This window comes from Scyliorhinus canicula, chromosome 11 (assembly GCF_902713615.1).
Source record: "Scyliorhinus canicula chromosome 11, sScyCan1.1, whole genome shotgun sequence".
Lineage (NCBI taxonomy): Eukaryota > Metazoa > Chordata > Chondrichthyes > Carcharhiniformes > Scyliorhinidae > Scyliorhinus > Scyliorhinus canicula.
In genome coordinates, this window is record NC_052156.1 from 9,725,469 (window position 1) to 9,749,707 (window position 24,239).

General features: G+C 48.4%; 1 protein-coding gene across 1 annotated transcript in view; it reads right to left on the bottom strand.

The window, feature by feature from the left end:
* The window catches only part of col7a1 (collagen, type VII, alpha 1), a 408,534-nt gene that overhangs the window by 81,798 nt on the left and 302,497 nt on the right, over positions 1-24,239 (bottom strand). Inside the window, exons 86-93 of the mRNA XM_038812016.1 lie at positions 20,397-20,432; positions 18,918-18,962; positions 16,073-16,105; positions 14,069-14,131; positions 7,829-7,864; positions 7,662-7,742; positions 5,758-5,817; positions 1,285-1,320 (exon numbers count right to left, since the gene is read on the bottom strand). Coding sequence (XP_038667944.1) covers positions 1,285-1,320; positions 5,758-5,817; positions 7,662-7,742; positions 7,829-7,864; positions 14,069-14,131; positions 16,073-16,105; positions 18,918-18,962; positions 20,397-20,432 — 390 coding nt within the window. The remainder of the gene's footprint in view (positions 1-1,284; positions 1,321-5,757; positions 5,818-7,661; positions 7,743-7,828; positions 7,865-14,068; positions 14,132-16,072; positions 16,106-18,917; positions 18,963-20,396; positions 20,433-24,239) is intronic.

Genomic DNA, 24,239 nt, shown 5'->3' on the forward strand with positions numbered 1-24,239 from the left:
CTGGCTAGCTCGTGGACTCTGACTGTCTCAGTGGCTGGGTCCCGAGAGAGCGGGAAACCTAGTGCCCTCTGGCTTTATAGTGTCCTGTCTAGTGATTGGCTGCACTGTGCTGTGTGCCTATTGGTCGTCCTGTATATCAATCACTGCCTGTCTGCACCTCATTATATACATGAGTGGATATTATGACAGGTTGAACAGGAATCACTCTTTATTCTCTCTCCCTACCAGGGAAGCCATGAGTTGTGCTCTTATATTGTTGCCAGGATATTGCTCTTCACATGATTACATCAACAGCAATCAATTCCATCTGGTTTGTGTCGTGAAAAACACAATCTGCCAAACAAAGGCAAATTTTGTAAAAAACAGCAATAATACTCCAGTGGATGGATCTGGTAGTATATAATAGGTTGGCGAGAAACCTCATTGCATATCTTAACCACTCAATGTCACTGACTGTTATCTCTTTTGTTTTGACTGTGGGGGTAACTCATGCTGCCTCTGCCTCACAGACTGCCTCCCCGTCGATAATAATAATAATAACCTTGATTATTGTCACAAGTAGGCTTACATTAACACTGCAATGAATTACTGTGAAAACCCCCTCGTCGCCACATCCCTGTTCGGGTACACTGAGGGAGAATTCAGAATGTCCAATTCACCTACAGCACGTCTTTCGGGACTTGTGGGAGGAAAACGGAGCACCCGGAGGAAACCCACACAGACAGGGGGAGAACATGCAGACTCCGCCCAGACAGTGACCCAAGCCGGGAATCGAGTTATAGATCATAGAATTTACAGTGCAGAAGGAGGCCATTCGGCCCATCAAGTCTGCACCGGCTCCTGGAAAGAGCACCCTACCCAAGGTTAACACCTCCACCCTATCCCCATAACCCAGTAACCCCACCCAACACTAAGGGCAATTTTGGACACTAAGGGCAATTTATCATGTCCAATCCACCTAACCTGCACATCTTTGGACTGTGGGAGGAAACCGGAGCACCCGGAGGAAACCCACGCACACACGGGGAGGATGTGCGGACTCCGCACAGACAGTGACCCATGCCGGAATCGAACCTGGGACCCTGGAGCTGTGAAGCGATTGTGCTATCCACAATGCTACCGTGCTGCCTATGTTATGTAAGGGAGCTGGACAAGTACATGTGGAGCAGGAACACTGACATGGATCATGTGGGCTGAATGGCTTCCTTCAACGCTATAATTTCTGTGCAATTATTGGTTAATAACATTTTTCTCTGCTGTTTATTGGAACTTCTGTATTCTTACCTTTTCTCCTTTCGCTCCAGGCATTCCGATAATTGACTAGAAGAGAAAGCACACATTGAAAACGGAACTTCCAGGAAGTTTGCTCAAAGCAATTTGGTTTCAATTATAACCCAGGCCTATTCTTTTCCCGGAATCTGCTCAGACCAAAATATAGACAGCTCCACCTCCAATTGTTCCAACCACTCTCCTCTGGATAAACTCTCTATTCGTAAGATGGCAAAATACATTTGAATGAAGAAGGCTCCTTCAGCCTATTTGGCTTCATTCTTTTGGAGTACCAACCCGGCTTTCTCCTTGTTCTAATTCATCGCCGTGTCTTAAGTGAGCCTCGTTCCTTGGCCTCAGTCACACTTTCAGGCTGCTTGTTATGGCTGTCCTGAAGATCAATGGGACTCTCATATTGCAACTGAATTTTAGTGGGGAAGGGGGTAGGCGATGGTGGGCAGGGCAGGGGCATATTGCTTGCCACCACATTACAAGATTCTTCTTTTAAAATGAGGTGTCCCCAAAGTAATATGTGGCCGGCGGCCTTGGCAAGAACAGAATGGGATTACCACCCCTCAATGGAAGGAAGATCCCGCCCTTGATAGCTGAAAGGCAATCTGATTGGTCGGTAGCTCTTGCAGACTCACCAGCGCCAGAACTCAGTAGTGGACACTTCCAGGACTACAGGCAGTCCCTGGGAAGAGGACATAGAACATAGAACAGTCCAGCACAGAACAGGCCCTTCGGCCCTCGATGTTGTGTCGAGCAATGATCACCCTACTCAAACCCACGTATCCACCCGTAACCCAACAACCCCCCCTTTAACCTTACTTTTTAGGACACTACGGGCAATTTAGCATGGCCAATCCACCTAACCCGCACATCTTTGGACTGTGGGAGGAAACCGGAGCACCCGGAGGAAACCCACGCACACACGGGGAGGACGTGCAGACTCCGCACAGACAGTGACCCAGCCGGGAATCGAACCTGGGACCCTGGAGCTGTGAAGCATTTATGCTAACCACCATGCTACCGTGCTGCCCGATGGAGATTGGACCCAAGTAAACTGTGGGCTGTTTGGGCTGGGATTCATTGGGCATCTGAGAAAGGGTGAAGGGAGAGGGGGCATCAGTTTCGGAGGCCAGGCGGGGAAGTACAAAGGATCTTCGGTACGACCATCGGGGGAGGTGGGGGGTGGGGCAGGATGCCTCAATACACATTGAGCACCTCCAAAATGATGCACCCCACTTCCTTCCCACCCTTTTGCCAACTTTGGTGAAAAGACAATTTTCCAACTCGCAACCACTTACCAGTGCCCGATATATTATGGCAGTGGAGGTGGATGGAGCGGCTTAAGTGGCCATTAAAGGTTCTCAATAGGCCTGAGGGTGGATAGGAGCCTCACCGACTCCCTGTACTGTGGAGAAGGGTTGGGGTGAGTGGGAAGATGGTGGACTGCCCATTCAACGTGTTTTATCAGCTACCCCCAACACCTGCTGAAAACCAGCAGGGGGTCCTTAAAATCCAGCCCCATGCAACTGAATGACTCCAGATGACAGATCGCACCGAAGGAATATTTGGCGGGATTTACCGACCACCCCGCTGCGTGTTTTCCGGCGGTGGAAGCGGCCCACGAGCGGGATCTACCAGCCCCGCCATTGTCACCATGTTATCCCATTGACCGCACCCCTCATCGCCAGGAAACCCGTGTGCCGGAACGTGGGACCGGAATGTCCCGCCGGCGGGAACAGCTGGTAAATCCCACCCATTGTTTTCCGTGGTGTGTTATGGGTTTGGGAGTGCATTCTTACTGGTTCTGCATCACGTGATGTGCAGTGACATCAGCAGAGTGTTTGTGCGGGCTTTGAGCAGGTCACCATCTTGATTGTGTGAACAATACCCTTATTAAAATTCTCAAGAATCCCAACTGTGGGCACCTCCCTTCGTTTTCTCTTTGTGGCAAGAAAGAGATAGACAGGAGAGAAAACTGGCAACGAGGACTGAGGCAGAAAAATTGCTGGAAAGAAGATCTTCGTCGAAAAATTGTGGGACAGCATCGGGAGCAAAGGAAGATCCTCGGGACTGGACTCCGAGACTTCGGGTGAAACACTGCCTCCAATATGAAGGTTTAACAAAGGTTTACAACAGCAACTGTGAGTAAGAAATCCGACAGTCGGGGAAGACCTGCTTGCGTTGAAGTGAGTGGCGTCTGGTCTGCAGGGTCCACAGACATGGCAAAGCTACACGGGGCTGCTGGTAGCGGGGAGTTCAAAAGCTGCCAAGTCTGCACGGGCCACTACTCAATAGGGAAGTCTAAATACTAAAATGGAACAGTTGCTGGTTGCCTAGTTGCTTGTTCAAGGCATTGTTTGTGCCAGACTTTCCAACACATTCGGGATGGGGGAAGTGTAATCCCGAGGAGCTGGGATACTGAAATGACAGGAAAAACGGGCACAATGGATGCGCGGGATGATTATGAAACATGCAATTCATATCAAGAGAGATTCCAATTGTTTTCGATAAACGGACACCAAAGGACCTAAAGGTCGCATCATTTCTGAGCTCAGTTGACTATAAAACGTTCATGTTGCCACAGAAGCTTGCTCACCCAGCAAAACCAGGAGACAAATCCTTCAGTGAATTAATGAAAATCTTAGAGGGACATTTACTCCCAAATCTTTATTGATTGCAGAAAGGTTCCGATTCCATTGCCATAGTCAGGAAGGAGGTGAAACCGTTTTACAGTTTATAGCGACTTTAGGGAGATTAGCTGGATATTCTGAATTTGGTACAACACTTGATGATACTCTTCAAGGTAGGCTGGACTTCCAGCCTGATTTCTTGTCGATGAGTCGGATAATATCCGGGAGACCGCTGCATTCGGCTCCTATCTCGCTAATGAGATTGAAATTAATGCAAACGAGGTTAATGATATGCTGCCCATTTTTGGACATGGAACCGGAACTCCGGAACTCGTGATCGGCAGCAGGCCGAGGGAATTCCAAACTCGTTCACGCCAGTGCGAATCTCAGATCTGGGCTGGACATGACGTGGTTGTTGAATCGCGCTCAGAGACTTTTATCCTTTTCACTTTTCGTATTATTATCTTTTACGCCCCACTTTCCTCTCTGTGCTTGTTTCTCTCTTGTGTGTGTGGAGCGTGGGTTCAAGAAATCGTTTTTTTCCTCAGTTAAAGGACAATTTAGCACGGCCAATCCACCTACCCTGCACATCTTTGGGTTGTGGGGGTGAGACCCACACAGACACGGGGAGAATGTGCAAACTCCACACGGACAGTGACCTGGGACTGGGATAGAACTCAGCTCCTTGGTGCCGTGAGGCAGCAATGCTAACCACTGAGCCACCATGCCGCCGGGAATTAGAAAATAGTTAAGCAGTTGCATTTGTTGCCTATTTAATTGTCGTCATTGTTATTAATAAAAAAAATGGTGTTTAAATTTACAAACCTGCTCAATAAGCAGCCAAAGACTTTGGGTGTTTTCTCGGAATTAATAGTTAATTTCACTTGTGATATGACTCCGGATCAAGTGGCGCTGAAATTGACTGCACCCTAGCCCAGATTGTCATAACGTATGAACAACTATCCAGCTTGGGGTGAATGGTATCAGAGATGGGGGAGATGTATAGTGCAAGGGAAGTACTGATGTACTGGCAATGTTCTCTGCCTCACAGCCTGTCTCCCCATTCCTCAGGACTACGTCACCATAGCATTCTAATTGACTGCGTGGCGCAAGATCAAATGGAGCAGCTCTTGGAGGAAGGATTGTTGAGTTTTGAACATGTCAACGCAGCACCCTCCTTAGAGAAAGTACTTTCTGCCTCACGAAAATCTGGCACTTAAGAAAACATAAATGCCCATCGATGTGTTAGGCAGGTTGGTTCGATGTGGACTGCACTCGATGCAGGGAAGCCAGAAACAGACCTCTAACACTGGAGAAGATCCAACACAGTTTTATTCAACGGTAGAACTAATAAATATATTCAGCTGTGGGTCGACACTATACTGAACTGACTGGAGACATAGTACTAGCCTGACCAGACTTACTCGCTACCGCATGGTGTTTGCACTGGCTAGCTCGTGGACTCTGACTGTCTCAGTGGCTGGGTCCAGAGAGAGCGGGAAACCTAGTGCCCTCTGGCTTTATAGTGGTAGTGTCCTGTCTGGTGATTGGCTGCACTGTGCTGTGTGCTTACTGGTCATCCTGTGTGTCAATCACTGCTTGTCTGCACTTCATTATATACATGAGTGGATATTATGACACCCATTGCAAACTATTGTCATGCAGGATGGGTGCCTCGCATAAATCGGGGTCTGGGTCAGGGAAATGGATCTTCTAATGAACTGAGCTCAGGTTTCTGTGAAGCTTCACGCATTGGCATGCTTAGGGCCTGTGGTAGGCCTCAGCCTCTGTGTCCAACAGGGATGGTATTGCAGCCGTTTGCCTGGAAATCAAAGTTCAAACTTACCTCTCCAGATTGTCCTATTTCCCCCTTGGGTCCAGCAGCACCCGAAAATCCTTGAGGTCCCTACAAAGATAATTTAAATGTCAAATCACCTTGCTGTTGCTCGCCTCCAGAGTTCATACAGTGAACGAGGTTTAATAAGGACATGGGGAGACCACACCAAGTAAAATAAGGAACTTTGATTTATTTACAATAACGGGATATACTCTACCCAGTAGGGTAAAGTCCCCATAGTCCCAGATGACCATAGGCCGCTTCTCGCTTTGAGGGGGGAGAGCTGACTGGTGGTGATTTAACCTGAGGATCACCACACCTCAGGCGAGGGACAAGGTTGAAAAGTGGGGTGGCTTTCATGAATAACCTCAGCCAGTACGGGAATTGAACCCTCGCTGCTGGCTGCACATTGCATCACCGACCAGCTGTCCAGCCAACCCAGCTAAACCGGCCCCCCTACCCGGTAGATGCCTACCAGGTCTCTTTCTGGCCGACCTTTTATACGATGCAAATTGGAGCTCTCCCGCCCCTTAACGGGGAGCTCGTCCTCCGCAGGAACCATGGTGAAGATCATCATTCCCACCCCGTGCGGGAAATGACAAGACCGTCAACCAAAGTTGTTTATTGAGGGACTATTGGGTCCTGAAGCTGGGAAACCCCAATACACGGATAAACTGGAAATAAATACGCTTTGTATTGAAAATAATGGAAAATCTCTGACCAATTAATGCTGGCCTAGCTATCAGCGCCCACGTCCTATGAACATAATAAGATAATTGCCAGAGTGTCACATGGTTGGGAGAAGATACACTTGAAGATCTCAGGGAACAGTATAAGAGTGGGGATAGTGGCCACTCGATGAGTATTCAAAGGATTTGGACTAATGATCCAGAGAGTTCAAAGTTCAGCACAGCAGCTGGGGAATTTAAACACAGTTAATGAAATTAATCTGGCCAGGCAGGTGCAGCAAGTAATTAGAAAGGCAAATGGTATGTTGGCCTTCATTGCAAGAGGATTCAGAAGTTGGGATGTCTTACTGTAGTTATACAGGGCCTGGAGTATTGTCTGCAGCTTTGGCCTCCCTACCTGAACAAGGATATACTTGCCAGAAAGGGGGTTCACTGGGCTGATACCAGGATTGGTGGGACTGTCCTATGAGAAGAGATTGGTTCGACTGGGCCTGAGTTCACTAGAGTTCAGAAGGATGAGAGGAGATCTGATTGAAACATCTGAAATTCCAACAGGGATGGACATACTAGACACAGGGATTCCCTGGTTGGGTACTCTAGAACCAGGGGACACAGCCTCAGGATATGGGTAGACCAGTTCGGACTGGGATGAGGAAATATTTCTTCGCACAGTGGGTGGTGAACCTGTGGAATTCTCCACCACACAAGACTGTGGAGGCCAAGTCACTCAATGTATTCAAGATAGAGATAGATAGGTTTTTAGAATTTAATGGTGTCAAGGGAAAAGGAGAGAAAGCGGGAATACGGCATTGAGATAGAGGATCAACCATGATCATGACGAATGTCGAAGTGCCGAATGACCCATTCCCTGTCCCTAGTTTCTATGAACTTAAAATTAGACGAGGAGTGATAACAGGAAGCACTTTGTCCTCCAAAGAGGAGTGCAAATCTGGCCACCGGGGATGACGATCCATTGAAAATCTCACAAAGGAGACTGGTAGAATTTCATTAGACCAGGTATTTCAGAATATGGAACCACAATGCTTAAACAGAGTTAGGATAATAATTAGCCATCATTAATGGAAAGGTGGAATAGCTGGAGGGGCAGAATGGCCTCTTCCAGTACCTACTTCTTATGTTGGTGATAATCAGACCAAATAGCAAAACGTTATCCATTACAACGAGAGGTTAAGGAAGGTTGAAGTGTAAAATTGGATAAATTACCCTTTCCCCAGGAAGTCCTTTATCTCCGCCTTGTCCTGGAATTCCATCTCTCCCCAGCACTCCTGGTTTCCCAGGTTCTCCCTGAAAGTTAATTGATTGAATAATATTCATCGTTACTCAGCGTTAATTAAAGTGGTCAGCACAAAATTGAACGGCGCAGAACTTACCACTTGTCCTTGTAATCCAGGGGTTCCCTGAGGACCCTGTAAAGTAACAACAGAGAATGTTCAATGACAGTGTCTAACAACATTCTCTCGCATTGTTTTTTTTTGCACAGCTTGTTTAATCTTTTAAGTAGCAATTTAAAAGGGCTGGCTGGGAATTTCTGTTGTGCTGAATAGAATTTACAGTGCAGAAGGAGGCCATTTGGCCCATCGAGTCTGCACCGGCTCCTGGAAAGAGCACCCTACCCAAGGTCAACACCTCCACCCTATCCCCATAACCCAGTAACCCCACCCAACACTAAGGGCAATTTCGGACACTAAGGGCAATTTATCATGACCAATCCACCTAACCTGCATATCTTTGGACTGTGGGAGGAAACCAGAGCACCCGGAAGAAACCCACGCAGACACGGGGAGAACGTGCAGACGCCGCACAGACAGTGCTACCGTGCTGCCCCTAATAGCTTACATTGCACCATATCTCCTAATGCCTCCAATTCAACATTCTCATCCTCATGTTTAAATCTCTCCATGGCCTTCCCCCTCACCATCTCTCCAACTTTCTCCAGCCCTACCTTGGGACTCCAGGTCAGCCAAGCTGAGGAGCAGAACAAGCAACAGAAAGACAGTGGTCATTCGCTGGTTTAAGCTTCCCCGTTTTCTCACCTGCCTGCTCACCTCTAGGTCCCAGGCCCAAGCCAACATGTTCCTTTTGACCCCGGGTTGATGCTTCGAGCCGTTTCTGGCCTCTGGAGTCAGAAGCTTTCGCCTGCACCTTGCGTGTTGGCGTGGGTCCTAAAGCTGACCAGGTGGAGGAGAAAACATGGAAGGTTGAACCAGGAGGCCTGTGTCAGTGAGGCCCATCAACAGGGAGTAGAGCACAGCATCAGGTCTCCTGTTGCCACTGCTTCTCTTCCTCAGGACATTTGGCGCCATTCCAATTATTCAAGCTTAAAAAGTCATTTTAAGTGCGACCTTCAACTGTACCTTCCGAATCCATGACCTCTACTACCTTGAAGGACAAGGGCAACTGTGCACGACAACACCACCACCTGCAAGTTCCCCTCCAAGTCATCCACCTTCATGACTTAGAACTAAATCACCATTCCTTGTTCAAACCAGAGCTGCCGTTCTTTTCCAAGAGAAATCAAGGGCTGGATTCTCCGTTTCAGGGACTATATTCCCATGCCGGCGTGAAAACTGTGGTCTTTTACGGCAGGAAAACTGACGTCAAAAGGTCACAGATTCACAGCCTTGCAGGGGGCTAGCAGGCAGCTGTCGTGGAGCTCGCAGCTCCAGCTGCCGATACGCCCCCCCCCCTCCTCCCTGCACATCCGGGTCAGAAGACACGCATGCGCACAGCGGCAGCCGTGCTCCATGGCGGACTCATCCCGCAGACCTGGACCTGCACAATAGTGCCCTGCATCGAGCTGGACCACCCGCACACATAGCCCCCAGTCCCGAATGAGCCCCCCCCCCCCTCCCCGGCCTCCCACCCCACAGCCCTCCGATCGGCCCTCCCCCTCGTGAATTTCCGGAACGGCAGAACCAGATTGGAACCACGCTGTCGGGAATTTGGCCGGTCGGGGACGGATAATAGCAGGGCAGGCCTCAGGCAATAGTCTGGGGTGGTGGACACTCGGGGGGGGAGGGGGGGGGGGGGGGGGGTGCAGAATAGCAGAACTGGCACCGGTCCCGATTTCATGCAGGGAATCTGATTCACCCGTCCCATTACCGAATGCGATTTCGGCGTCGGAGAGCGGAGAATCTGGCCCCAGCACTTTGGCAGTAAAATCAATATTTTCATTTCAAAGAAAAAATGCCCATAAATCTGAAGTACAGTTTTATGCCTTGATTTCACAACTCTAACACACAAATGGAAATGCAAATCTAGCGCTGCTACATAGATGCACATCATCATGAGTGGGTGTTTTCAAATTACGTTTCTGTCATTCAGTAAATCCCAGGATGAAAAACTCTATAATACTGCACAGAGAACAATGTAGCCGGGTTTAAATTACCCATTTATGTGTTTTCAAATGATTAAGGATATATTCCTGATTCCCAGAGAGCGTAATAGAACCAAAGGCAACGTCCCTAACAACTAGCAAACATTAAATTGCATCATATCACACCGTGCAATTTTCAATGCTTCGATGATGTAGATAGCCTCCACGTGTGATTGTGCAATCGACCCTCAACATGATTTTTGTAATCCCAGGGTTGTACTGGCACCTCGATGCGAGTCCGTGCAAAGGATGACACGCATGCTCTGTAGAATGGGCGGGAGGGGGGAATAGAACAGTACAGCACAGAACAGGCCCTCCGGCCCTCCATGTTGTGCCGAGCTTTGTCCGAAACCAAGATCAAGCTATCCCATTCCCTGTCATTCTGGTGTGCCCCATGTGCCTATCCAATAACCGCTTGAAAGTTCCTAAAGTGTCCGACTCCACTATCACAGCAGGCGGTCCATTCCACACCCTAACCACTCTCTGAGTAAAGAACCTACCTCGGATATCCCTCCTATATCTCCCACCCTGAATCTTATAGTTATGCCCCCTTGTAACAGCTACATCCACCCGAGGAAATAGTCTCTGAATGTTCACTCTATCTATCCCCCTCATCATCTTATAAACCTCTATTAAATCGCATCTCATCCTCCTCCGCTCCAAAGAGAAAAGCCCTAGCTCCCTCAACCTTTCCGCATAAGACCTATCCTGAAAACCAGGCAGCATCCTGGTAAATTTCCTTTGCACCCTTTCCAATGCTTCCACATCCTTACTATAATGAGGTGACCAGAACTGCACACAATACTCCAAATGTGGTCTCACCAGGGTCATGTATAGTTGCAGCATAACCCCGCGGCTCTTAAACTCAAGCCCCCTGTTAATAAACGCTAACACACTATGGGCCTTCTTCACGGCTCTATCCACTTGAGTTGCAAACTTCAGACATCTGTGGACATGAAGCCCAAGATCTCTCTGTTCCTCCACATTCCTCAGAACCCTGCGGTTGATCTTGCAATCCGCTTTCAAATGTTTTCTACCAAAATGAATCACCTCGCACTTATCAGGGTTAAACTCCATCTGCCATTTATCGGCCCAGCTCTGCATCCTATCAATGTCTCTTTGCAGCCTACAACAGCCCTCTACCTCATCCACTACTCCACCAATCTTGGTGTCATCAGCAAATTTACTGACCCCCCCTTCAGCCCCTCCTAAAAGTCATTGATAAAAATCATAAATAGCAGAAGACCCAGCACTGATCCCTGCGGTACACCGCTGGTAACTGGTCTCCAGTCTGAAAATTTTCCATCCACCACCACCCTCTGTCTTCTATGTGATAGCCAGTTACTTATCCAATTGGCCACATTTCCCTCTATCCCACACCTCCTTACTTTCTTCATGAGCCATCCATGGGGAACCTTATCAAACGCCTTACTAAAATCCATGTATACGACATCAACTGCTCTACCTTCATCTACACACTTAGTTACCTCCTCAAAGAATTCAATCAAATTTGTGAGGCAAGACTTATCCTTCACAAATCCGTGTTGACTATACGGATCTTTCCAAATGGTCATAAATCCTATCTTTCAGGACCTTTTCCATTAACATACTGACCACCGAAGTAAGACTAACTAGCCTATAATTACCAGGGTCATTCCTATTCCCTTTCTTGAACAGAGGAACAACATTCACCACTCTCCAGTCCTCTGGCACTATCCCCGTGGACAGTGAGGACCCAAAGATCAAAGCCAAAGGCTCTGCAATCTCATCCCTTGCCTCCCAAAGAATCCTTGGATATATCCCATCTGGCCCAGGGGACTTGTCAACCCTCAGATTTTTCAAACTTGCTAATACGTCCTTCCTTAGAACATCTACCTCCTCCAGCCTAGCCGCCTGTATCACATTCTCATCCTCAAAAACATGGCCCCTCTCCTTGGTGAACACTGAAGAAAAGTATTCATTCAACGCCTCTCCTATTTCTTCTGACTCCATGCACAAGTTCCCACTACTGTCCTTGACCGGCCCTACCCTCACCCTGGTCATTCTTTTATTTCTCACATAAGAGTAAAAAGCCTTGGGGTTTTCCTTGATCCGACCCGCCAAGGACTTCTCATGCCCCTCCTATCTCTCCTAAGCCCTTTTCTAAGCTCATTTCTTGCTCCTTGTAACCCTCAAGCGACCCAACTGAACCTTATTTTTTCATCCTTACATACTCTTCCTTTTTTCTCATGACAAGACATTCAAACCTCCTTTGTGAACCATGGTTCCCTCACACGGCCATTTCCTCCCTGCCTGACAGGGACATATCTATCAAGGACACGCAGTATTTGTTCCTTGAACAAGCTCCACTTTTCATTTTTGCCTTTCCCTGGCAGTTTCTGTTCCCATCTTATGCTCCCTAATTCTTGCCTAATCGCATCATAATTACCCCTCCCCCAATTATAAACCTTTCCCTGCTGTATGGCCCTATCCCTCTCCATTGCAATAGTGAAAGACACCGAATTGTGGTCACTATCTCCAAAGTGCTCTCCCACAAACAAATCTAACACTTGGCCTGGTTCATTACCCAATACCAAATCCAATGTGCCCCCCCCTCTTGTCGGCCTGTCCATATATTGTGTCAGGAAACCCTCCTGCACACACTGTACAAAAACTGCCCCATCCGAACTGTTCGATCTATAGAGGTTCCAATCAATATTTGGAAAATTAAAATCACCCATGACAACTACCCTGAGACCTCCACACCTATCCATAATCTGTTTTGCAATTTCTTCCTCCACATCTCTATTACTATTTGGGGGTCTATTGAATACTTCTAACAATGTGACCGCTCCTTTCCTATTTCTAACTTCGGCCCATATTACCTCAGTAGGCAGATCCCCTTCGAACTGCCTTTCTGCTGCTGTTAAACTATCATTGATTAACAATGCTACTCCTCCACCTCTTTTACCACCTTCCCTACTCTTACTGAAACATCTACACCCCGGAACTTCCAACAACCATTCCTGTCCCTGGTCTAACCATGTCTCTGTAATGACCGCAACATCGTAGTCCCAAGTGCCAATCCACACTCCAAGTTCACCTACCTTATTCCGGATGCTCCTTGCATTGAAGTAGACACACTTCAACCCACCTTTCTGTCTGTCGATACACTCCTGCGACCTTGATACCCTCCTCAATACCTCACTACTCTCAACACTGGCTTCTGAACTACAGCTCGTTTTCCCAGCCCCCTGAAAATTAGTTTAGTATTTCTTTTGACAAATGAGAGCGCGGGGCCCGCTGCCTTCCAGCGGCAGCCATTGCCAAGGAAACCAGTCGCCACAGCGATCGCTGAATAGCGAAACGTCCAGGGTGGAATGCATTCAATTGACAATCGGCTCCTCTTTCTGCACCCCCTCCACCCCCACAAAGGGGCTGGTTTAGCACACTGGGCTAAATCGCTGGCTTTTAAAGCAGACCGAGGCAGGCCAGCAGCACGGTTCAATTCCCGTACCAGCCTCCCCGAACAGGCGCCGGAATGTGGCGACTAGGGGCTCTTCACAGTAACTTCATTTGAAGCCTGCTTGTGACAATAAGCAATTTTCAAAGCCAGCCAGCCCTTCACCGGGAGCTCCCTCTTAACATATTTTTTTCCACTCAAAATACTCCTCTCGCTTCAATTACTCTCCGTAAGTACGATGTGTGAGATTTGTCCGGGGGGCCGCAATAGATTTTGTATTTCAAGCCGAGAAATTGTATTGCCGTATTCAAGCAGGTTTTCCGCATGGAATATGGAAAATCCGTGTCGGTTGACAGCGCTGAACGTCCCTTTCTAACAGCACCGCGGGAGTACTTGCACCAAATGGATTGCAGCGAGTCAAGGCGGCTACTCCCCCCTACCTTCTCAAGCGTGGGCAACAAGCGTCGCACTTGCTAGTGGCACCCACAGCCCATAAACAAATCAAACAAACGCCTGCCTAACTTTGAGCCCATTGATGTTCTTCCCAGGTAGTGGAGTCACAAGGCAGAAATAAATAGTCGTTGGTACGATGAGATGAAGTAGGATGGAAGCAGGTTCCTGTCGAGCGCCGACCCTCGCAGGGACCAACTGGGCCAAATGGCCTCATTCTGAGACGTGCACTCTCTTTAATGCAATACTTACTCAATGATATTTAAAAATGCAAATGCTCAGCAAAAACTAGGCCTTAGTTGCAGAGAAAAAGAACCATAAATTAAGGAAACTAAAACATACCACAGCTCCAGGGGCACCTGGGTTGCCTGGAAGACCCATGTTTCCAGGGGGACCAACTGGGCCCTAGACAGGAAGATTGATATAATCAAGCACAATAAAAATAAAGCTAAATACTGTAACATACAAATGTTACCGTCAAAATTCTAATTCAGCCTGTCGCCTCCAATCCCTTCTCTCTTGTCAAGAGAAGCAACTCCAAATGGTGGGATTGCCACTCGGTGTGTTGACCTTGTGTTCGTGCTGTGATCAAGAGGGAAGTGGAAATGCGCTCAGCTATTTTCTGGTGCATAGTGATAGCCGCTGTGCTGCTCCTCAGGAGTCCCTCATACCTGTGGGTCACCTAGTGAGGGTCAACACCAATCCGACAAGATTTCCAATAACCAGCTGAAGGGCAGAAAGGAGCTAAGGAGCATTTCTCGTGTCTTCAGAGTGAAATACAGACAGCAGAAATTCAGAACCAATATACAGTGGGTAATCTGAAATCAACACAGAAAATGATGGGAATATTCAGCGGGACAGGCAGCATCTGTGGAGAGAGAAACTGAGGGAATTTTTCAGCTCTGTGCTTCTTTTGGGTGAGTGTAGTAAATGAAGTGGACAGGGTTGAGGGACCTGACAAATCGGGTGAGAGGGAGCTTGACAGGGTAAATGCTGAGAGGGTGTTTCCTCTATTGGGGAACCTGGAATAAGGGGATATGGTTTCAGAATAAGGGGTTGTCTATTTGAGATGGAGATGAACAGAAATTTCATAGGGTGGTGATCTGGGCCTTGCACTATTCTAATTTGGGATTGGTGGAATTTTTCAGAAACGTCTGGAACAGGAAACGTCAGCGCCATTTTGCCAGTATTGGGAGAATGTAGGTCAGGCAGCATCTGGAAGGCACACTCTCACTCTCTCCCTCCACCAGGCAATTTCTAACACCTCCAAGCCAGTTCGGTGAAGGCTCTCCTGGTGAAATGTCACAGACAGCAATCAGGTCTGTGGAGAGCTTTTGGAGTAAGAAAAAAAGCAGTCGCTCACCAGTTTTGTAACCTTTTAATCCTCTGTCTGGAAGGCTGGGAAGAACTCAAATTGAAGCTTAAACTGAGAGTATTCTTTATAACACAGTCGTAATTTGTGCACAGAAATCTGACAACGAAAGGCCTGCAAACCTTCAGAGTTAAAACCCAGAGCTCCATCTGAGGGGCTGATTTAGCACAGTGGGCTAAACAGCTGGCTTGTAATGCAGAACAAGGCCAGCAGCATGGGTTCAATTCCCGTACCGGCCTCCCCAAACAGGCACCGGAATGTGGCGACTAGGGGCTTTTCACAGTGACTTCATTGAAGCCTACTTGTGACAATAAGTGATTATTATTACTATTATTATGGTGGTTGAGGGACAGAAGTGCATTGACCTGAATCCTGTGTAAAGCTCCACCTGGTGGTAGAAGGGAAGAATTGCACCAACATGGAACTCATGTGTAAAATGCCATCCGGTGGTCGAAGGACTGAACTGCGCCGTCCTGAATCTCTTGCATAAATCTATTCCCCAGAGGCCACAACCACGGCAGCAAAGATTAATCTCAAACATTTTCCCTTTGCCCTCTTTTTTAAAAAATCCACTCCAACCCTTACTGTGTGTCTGTCTCGTGTTTGTCTGGGTGGAAGGTGGGACAGGGTTTTGGTGTAATGTAGACTGGTAGACCATTGTCCTGTTACTTCCTTGAATAGTCATCAATTCTTCTTATTATCAATGAACAGTTTGTTAATGTTTTACTTATAAATCTGGCGTCTGTAACTCATTGGAGCAGTCAAGCGTTAAAGGTCTTTGGAAAACACAAATTATGAATTCGCTTATGTTGGGACTCTATGGGGCTGTAACTGACCATGCTCTCACCCAGGGTTTCTTAACATTTAGAGAGAGAGGGATTATTTTACAGGAATAATTTACAATGAAACGGTTGGACCTTGAACTTGAAAACAACCCCGACGTATTGCCGTTTCGTATTTGTCAAAGTACTCACCTGAATGCTCAAGCCTTGGTCACCTTGGTTTCCCTGTGATGGAGAAATCAGAAGTATCACCGATGGAAGGTAAAGACTGAAATGTTGTTCAGTGTTAATGTGAACCGGGCACCTGAATGTCCACTTACTACTACAACAACCCGAGCCACCAGGCAGCACACACAGGCGGATTGCGGATACACACAAGGATGCCATAAACGGTACAGGTTTCATGGCCAGATTGCCCTCTTCCTGGTCATGCCTTCATGACATCCCTTCAGAATAGGAATTTGGAGTGTAAAGCTTGAATATAAAACTAGTCTCAGTCATGGGGCGAAATTCTCCGACCCCACGCAGGGTCGGAGAATTGGCGGGAAGCGGCGTTATTTCCGCTCCCGCAGGTTTTTGAATTCTCCCGCCGGTCATAAACCGGCGTTGTGCAAATCCCGCCGGCAGCCTGTGAAAACAGCTGGCGCCGGCGGGATTTCATTTTTTAAAAACTTACCTCAAATCTCCGGCCCGGATGGGCCGAAGTCCCGCCGCTGGGAGGCCTTCTCCCGCCGCCGAGGTTTAAACCACCTCTGAAACGGCGGGCTCAGCGGCGCGAGCGGGCCCCCGGGGTCCTGGGGGGGCGGGGGGCGATCGGACCCGGGTGCCCCCACGGAGGCCTGGCCCGCGATCGGGGCCCCCCGCTCACTCTGCGGGGCAGTGCCGTGGGGGCACTCTTTCTCCTTCCGCTCCGCCACGGCCTCCGCCATGGCGGACGCGGAGGAGAACCCCGCATCGCGCATGCGCCGGCAGTGACGTCAGCGGCCAGCTGCCGCTGACGTCACTGCCGGCGCATGCGCCGACCGCCGAAAGCCTTTCGGCCAGCCCCGCTTCCGACGGCGCCGGGTGTTTGCGCCAGTCTTCTGGTGCAAACTGCTCCGGCGCGGGGCTGGCCCCCAAAGGTGGGGAGAATTCCCCACCTTTGGGGAGGCGAGACCCCTGAGTGGTTGGCGCCACTCCCCTACGCCGGCACCCTCTGTCACGCCGGGTAGGGGAGAATCCAGCCCATGGTAACCATGGCAACTATCGACAATTGTCATAAATACCCATTGCCGTTTCGGAGGGGAAAATCTGGCGTCTTTATCCAGTCTGGCCCACGTGTGACTCCAGACTGACAGAAATGTGATTGACTCTTAATTGCTCTCCCAAATGGCCGAGCAAGTCACTGAGTGGCACGGGCAATTAGGGATGGGCAACAGGTGCTGGCCTTGCCAGCGACGCCCACCGAAATATGGAGGGAGAAATGAGGAGAATTTTATTGATGAGTGAGTTGTGTCTGGAAGGGTATTGCCCGATTCAATTCTAGCTGTCAAAAAAAGAATTGAATAAATACTTGAAGGGAACAATTACAGGACTGTGGGGGAAAGAACAGTGGGATTGGTACTCATTGGATAACTCTTTCAAAGGAGCTGGCACAGCCATTAATGGGCCAAACCCCTCTTGTTCTTTATGATTCTACAAATAGCCTCCCTCATCTTCCATCGTATCATCTTGCGATTGGTATCTTGAAACATTTTTGCTTCAAACGGCAGAGGGGAGAGTTTACCTCCTCATAAAAATTCCATTCTCAAGACATTTTGGGGAGGATCCTGAACTCCGAAGGCATTGCTCAGGCAAGTCCCATCAAGGGCAGCATGGTGGCCTAGTGGTTAGCGCAGCTGCCTCACGGCGCTGAGGTCCCAGGTTCGATCCCGGCTCTGGGTAACTGTCCATGTGGAGTTTGCACTTTCACCCCGTGTTTGCGTGGGTTTCGCCCCCACAACCAAAAATGGGCAGAGTAGGTGGATTGGCCATGCTAAATTGCCCCTTAATTGGAAAAAATAATTGGATAATCTAAATTTATTAAAAAAAAGGCAAGTCCCGTTATATACACGCCACGCTGCGCCAAATATGCTTCACGCTGGTGTGTTTTTCCACCTGCATCACGGAGAATCTGGGGTGAGGGTCGGGTCTTCATCTGCATTCCATTAACGGGATGAAAATCGGGGCCCGCTCAGTCCTCCTGTGGGTTTCCTGGTCCACCATGGGCCACTAGCGCAAGATCCCGTCAACATAAAACTGATTTATGGGCCTCCCACCAAATTCTCCCCCCCCGCCATTGAACCCATTGGCGGGTGGGTGGGAGAATTTCATTCTACATTTCGCATCCAATTCTACCCCTCCCCAATCCTTCGCTCTTAACCTTTCCCTGACACAGTGGCCGCGATTCTCCGATTGCGGGACAGAGTGTCCACGTTGTCGTGAACGCCGTCGCGTTTCATGACGGCGCGAAATGGGCGCAGGCACTTGCGATTCTGTCCCCCACAGGAGGCTAGCACATAGCTGGAGAGGTTCACGCCGCTCCAGCCTCACTTCCTGGTGCGCACTGGGGGCAGCGCCAACCCGCGCATGCGCAGTGGTGACGTGCCAACCCGTGCATGTGTGGTGGCTTTACGGAACTCACCAGCCCAGACGCAACATGCGCGGGGGTTCTGGGGCCGGACGCGCAACAAAGTAGGCCCGGGGGGGAGAGGCCGACCCGACGATCGGTGGTCAGACCCCATATCGGAGCCAGCTCTTTGCTAATACAATCCCAAAGTAATGCAAGTGTATCCCTCACTCCCTAAGGTCCCTAAGGTACATTCCTCAGCTTCAAACATTCATTTATCCTTCGCTTTACAGCTGCAGTGATCTCTGCTTTGACCACTCAATCCCCGGTGACAGAGCAGCAGGACAAACCTGTGTGCAAACAAAACACTCCCAACCCGCTCCCCTCACCCTCCCAGTGCTGAACGCTGCTTCAGGAAAAGATACCATGCAATTTGGTAGCAAGACTGACCTTCATTCCAGCTGGGCCGGGGGGGCCTTGGGGACCTGGTGGACCCTTAAGGAAAGGAGATAGGTGGTTAGCACAGTGTAAATGGAAGCAAAGTAGGAGCACCTGTTATGGGCCAGGGTTTAGAGAACCCCAAAGTGTATCAAGGAGTTCACCTGACCCACAACTGTGAATAGATTGTGGCATGGGGAGCACACGGGCCTACTTTATAGGTGTGATGCAACTGAGATCTACAGTACTTTTAAATTAAGACAATGTTTATTTATGAAACCAGGTAACACTTTATAAACCCACAGTAAACATCTTAACAACTATCAACACCAATAAATCCCCCAAAGAATACAGTACTCTCTAAGTGACTCTTAATCTTTCCTTGCAACATCCATAAGACAAAAAAAAACCTTTTTACTGAAAAACATCAGGTTTAACTTCTCTCCAGAAACAGGTATTATTTTTTAATCACCAAAGGATCTGGAGACAGTTTTTATTTTGCAGAGAGAGATCCTTATACAGCTGCTTTTCCTGCAGCCATCCAGCTCGCAAAACAAAACTAAAACACACCCTGTAGCAGACAGCCCAAAGCGAAAGTAAAAGCAGACAGACAACCCAGCTCCACCCACTCTCTGACATCACTGCCAGCCATCCGATAAACACACATTTCTTAAAGGTACACCCACTACAGCTATTTTATAAACACCCATTTCTGAAAGGTACTCTCACATCACACACCCAACTTAGATTAACTGCCCACATTTTATATAGGATATTTTAGCCCTCTGTTGGGCTGGTTATATTTTTAACGTTGGCAACTTTTGGGACAGCAATTTCAGAAAAGGTGTGGCTCATTTTTGGCCAACCTCTGGGTGAGCTGGAAAAAGGGAGGGAACTCTGACTTATTGGCACCACTCCTGGAATTTTCCAGAAATTGTATGGGCACTGTTGGTGCTGAGTTGTAGAAAGCACGGGGGAGCTGTGGTGTAGTGGTCATGTCACAGGGTGAGTGACCGACAGCCTTCGCGACACTGGTTCAAATCCCAGCATAGCAATTGGCGGATTTTAAATTTGACTAATAAATTTGATGACTTAGGATAAAATCAGGAATTGAAAACTAGTTACCATTGTTGTAAAATGGTTCATTAATATCCTTTATGGAAGGAAATCTGCAGTCCTTATCCAGTCTGGCCGACATGTAATGCCAGACCCCTAGCACTCAGTACAAGGGGCAATTAATGTGTTATGATGTTAAGTCAAATGAATTGATCCATGTTAACTTGCAACTTGTCATGCCCATTGCAAACTAGTGTCCTTTGGGGAAGGAAATCTGCCATCCTTGCCTGGTCTGGCCTACATGTGACTCCAGACCCTCAGCGATGTGGTTGACTCTTAACTGCCCTCGGGATGGGTAATAAATGTCCCAGCCAGGGACGGCCACATCCCATAAACAAGTAATAAAAAACTGGATTGTTAAGAATCCACACTTACCTGAGAGCCTTGTGGGCCAGATTCTCCTGGGTTACCCTGATTAATAAACAGAAGGTTAGTCAATTTGTGCTCTACCTCAGCAAATGTATTTGTTCCATCAATAAAATGTCCATGCAGTAAAATAAACATTCATTGAATAAGGTCCGACCATGGACTTGTGTGTCTCTCTCTCGCTCTCTCTTCTCTATTTTCTGTTCCATTCACCGCCTCCTCACTCCCACCCCACCTCCATCCTTCCACCCCCATTCCTAGTTTTCCACCTCCTCCTCTTCCTTTACGGAATCTCCTTCGCTGGGCTATTTTGTCACGCTCACCCTCGGACATGCCTCCTAAATGTCCAATCTTTACAAGAACAGAAGGGCTGGAATTCTCCGGGATTCGCTGGCGGAGGGATTCTCGGGCGGAGTGGGGGAGGCTTTAACAGGAAATCCCATTGACAGCAACGGGAGCAGAGTATCCTGCTGCCGGCGAACAGTGTGCCGTCTCCTGCCAGTGGGAAACACAGGCTGGAGCATCCCCCACAAGATTGTAACAGATAGGAACAGGAATAGGACATTTGGCCCTGTCAAGCCTACTTCGCCAGCCAGTAAGATCTGACTGTGGCCTCACCACCACTTTCCTGTCTCTGCCTCCCCATATTCCTCGACTCCCTTTACAATCAGAAATCTATCCAATTCAGCCGCGAATATATTCAATGAACCAGCCTCCACTTCTCTCTGTGGGAGAGAATTCTAAACACCATTCTGACTCTCTGAGAGAGGAAATCCCTTCTCATTGCCGTCTTGAATGGCAGATCCGTTATCTGCAAACTCTGCCCCCTTGTTCTAGATGCCCCGACAAGAAGGAACATCCTCTCAGCATCTACCCTGTCAACACCCCTCAGAATCTTATACGTTTCAATAAGATCTCCTCTCGTTCTTCCAAACTCCAATGAGAACAGGCCCCATCTGCTCTTAAGATATGAATGGGCCTAGACATTGGGTTACTGCAGGAGCATCACACCTGGCCTGACCTGCGCCGGAGGATTAATTCTCCTAATTTCATCGGCCAGTGGCTGTGATGGAGAAATGCCATTTTGAACAGCCAGACGTGGCACTGTAAGGCCCAGAGTCAGTGTGTTCAGCAACGAAGAGGACCCTTGACGAGAAGCATCCCAGACATACTCGCAAACACTGGCTGATTCCAATAGTTGCACGTCGGTGTCACTGAATTCATGATACTCCAAACTAAAAAGTTTTCCTTTCTTTCAGGGCGAGACCCTTTGTGATATTGAGGTTTCTGAAAAGCTGCGGCCATTTCTGCAAACAGGAGTGGCCCACTCATCTGCTCCGAAATTTGGAAGATCTTAAAAAGCACCTCGTGATGTGCTGTGGATCATTTTTTGCCGAATTGCTCAACAACAATTTTCTCACCTCCTCCTCATATCAATGCATGGATTAGGGATGTGACCCGGAAGGACTGTTTTGCAGTGAGCCCAGAGTGGCTGGAGGCTGTACAAAGACTCGGAGGAGATACACCGTAACCAGGCCCCATCGCATCCTCCCACTTAACGTCCATCCAGATGAACATCCTACTGGGGCCACTGGATAGCATTGGGGCGGGGGGGGGGGGGGGGGGGGGGGGGGGGATAAAGCCCATCGCCAATATTGGACGATATTCATCCCATGGACACCGAGATCGATAGTTGGTTGTTAGGCCCGGGTGCCATGGATTACCGAGGCTGGTAGATAGAATTTAATATGCAGATCATCCACAATCTCATTGAACAGGCTCAAAGGGGCTGAATGGCCTCCTGTTATCCTCGTGTTCTTAGTGGCTGCTAAGACTGAATGAGATTAGCCGACACAGTCGGGATCAATGGTGACATTGTTCTGCATGGACGTGATATAGTTACTGTTTCTTTGGTGAGCTTATTTACTTCCCTTTCCCACTGCTTGAATAAATATTGGGCACGGTATCTTTAAGTGGAAATGAATTTCCTTTCATAATAAATGGATGTTGCAGTGAGAGATGTTACAATCTCAGCTCCTTTGCGCACTTGAAATTCAGCCACCATTACAACGTCTTGGTATCTGTTCAAATGTTATCCCAAATGCTTCACAAAGCTTTCAGCAAAAGGCTTCTGGCACATCTTTGATCATTTACAAATTCAACGGGGTTCAAACATTGGGCTCTTAACTAAGGAAACAAAAACTGCCCCCACAAATCCCCTTCCCCCATTTTGTACTGCTCTATATTTCTCACCCTCTTCTCTGTAAGTGCTGACAGTTGGGCTGTACAGAGGGTCACAGCTCTCCAGAATCCACCAGAGTGGCCAGTCGGTTAATACCAGATGTTGGGGTTGTAGGAGGAGGAGGCAAAGGTACAGCAGGAATCACAGCACAGCCTGATTTCATCCTCAACCTCAGGCATGTCTGAATAAGATTATGGGGTAAGAATGGAAACCTCAACTGTGAGTTCCCCCTCTTCTCCAGCCCTGAGTTCCCGAGGTCAATAACATCATCCTGTTACCTCTGGCCTCACTCCTATCTGCTCACTCGGCACCGAACAGAGTTCAAACCCGGGTTTTTTATTGGACTGCACTGGTTTAGCTCCGCAGCCAGGCAGCGCGTTTACCCACTTGACCAGGGGGAGGCGCTCCGATCACCTTCTCCATTCATGCAGTGAACCTTCGAAGAGCCGCCAAGAAAACGGTCAACTCCAACAGTCCGACAGTGTCCTCAATGCAGGGGAGCCAATTGTATAAAGAAGCATTGTTGTCACATGCAGAATCGCGGTAGTGTAAAGCAATGCTGGCAAACCTACCGGCCGGCCTAGTACTCCAGGGAAGCCTGGTAATCCCTGCAAACATTTGAGTCATGCCAGAAAGTTAAGAAAGAAAGAAAAACAATTGTTTGAGCAAAAGCAAGTTCACTGTTGGCAATCTACTCTTAAGACTTATAAAGAGCTTTAAAATAAGAGACGGACAAAATGTGCAGCGGAAACCAGACTTTGGTGACCTTTACAAGATGGAGACAGAGACAGGATTTACAAGATGGAGACAGAGACAGACGCAGACAGACAGGGCTGGAACCACATCGCAATGTCACACTTAATGCCTGCTATATACCAGCTCCTGGCTGCTGACTTCAGGCTTACTTGTTACCACATTTACTGTTTTACTCACACCCCTTACACACTCTCCCACCCCGTCCAGCTGACCCTTTGCTGGGCTATGGTTCCAAGGGCACCCACTACCTTCGGCAAGGAGCCCTTGTGATGGGTGAGAGTCCACACAAAGAATTTGCTCCTAAGGACCACACAAAGAGGCCTACGGCATCTATGCCTGGGGAATTATTCATTTTGGGGAGTAAACAATGCATGGGTCCAAGTCCATCCGACTGCAGGATCTGTTGATCGTTGAAGGAGAATTCATGCAGCACAAAGGTTGTTATTCAGCCCGGAACATCCTGCCAAAACTCCACCCCATCCTCCTAGGGAGGAAAGAGTGCTAGGATAAGGCACAACAAAATGCATTGGTATAACATCGGAGAAATGCATCGGAGAAAGGACGTACTGGCGCTGGAGGGTGTGCAGAGGAGATTCACTAGGTTAATCCCAGAGCTGAAGGAGATGGATTACAAGGAGAGGTCGAGTATTTTAAATAACCTCTGGTGAGCGACCTATTTGCCAGGCAAACAGTCTTTCTCTCTACTTCTTCCATCAAAAGCCCTCTTAATTTTGGATACCTTCCCTCAGGTTTCCCCTTACCCTTCTCTGCTCTAGGGATTTATGCTACGTCCAGTCTCTAAACTGGGAAATTGGGAGCATCTTGAATCCGGCTTAATCACCGAATCCTCAGCC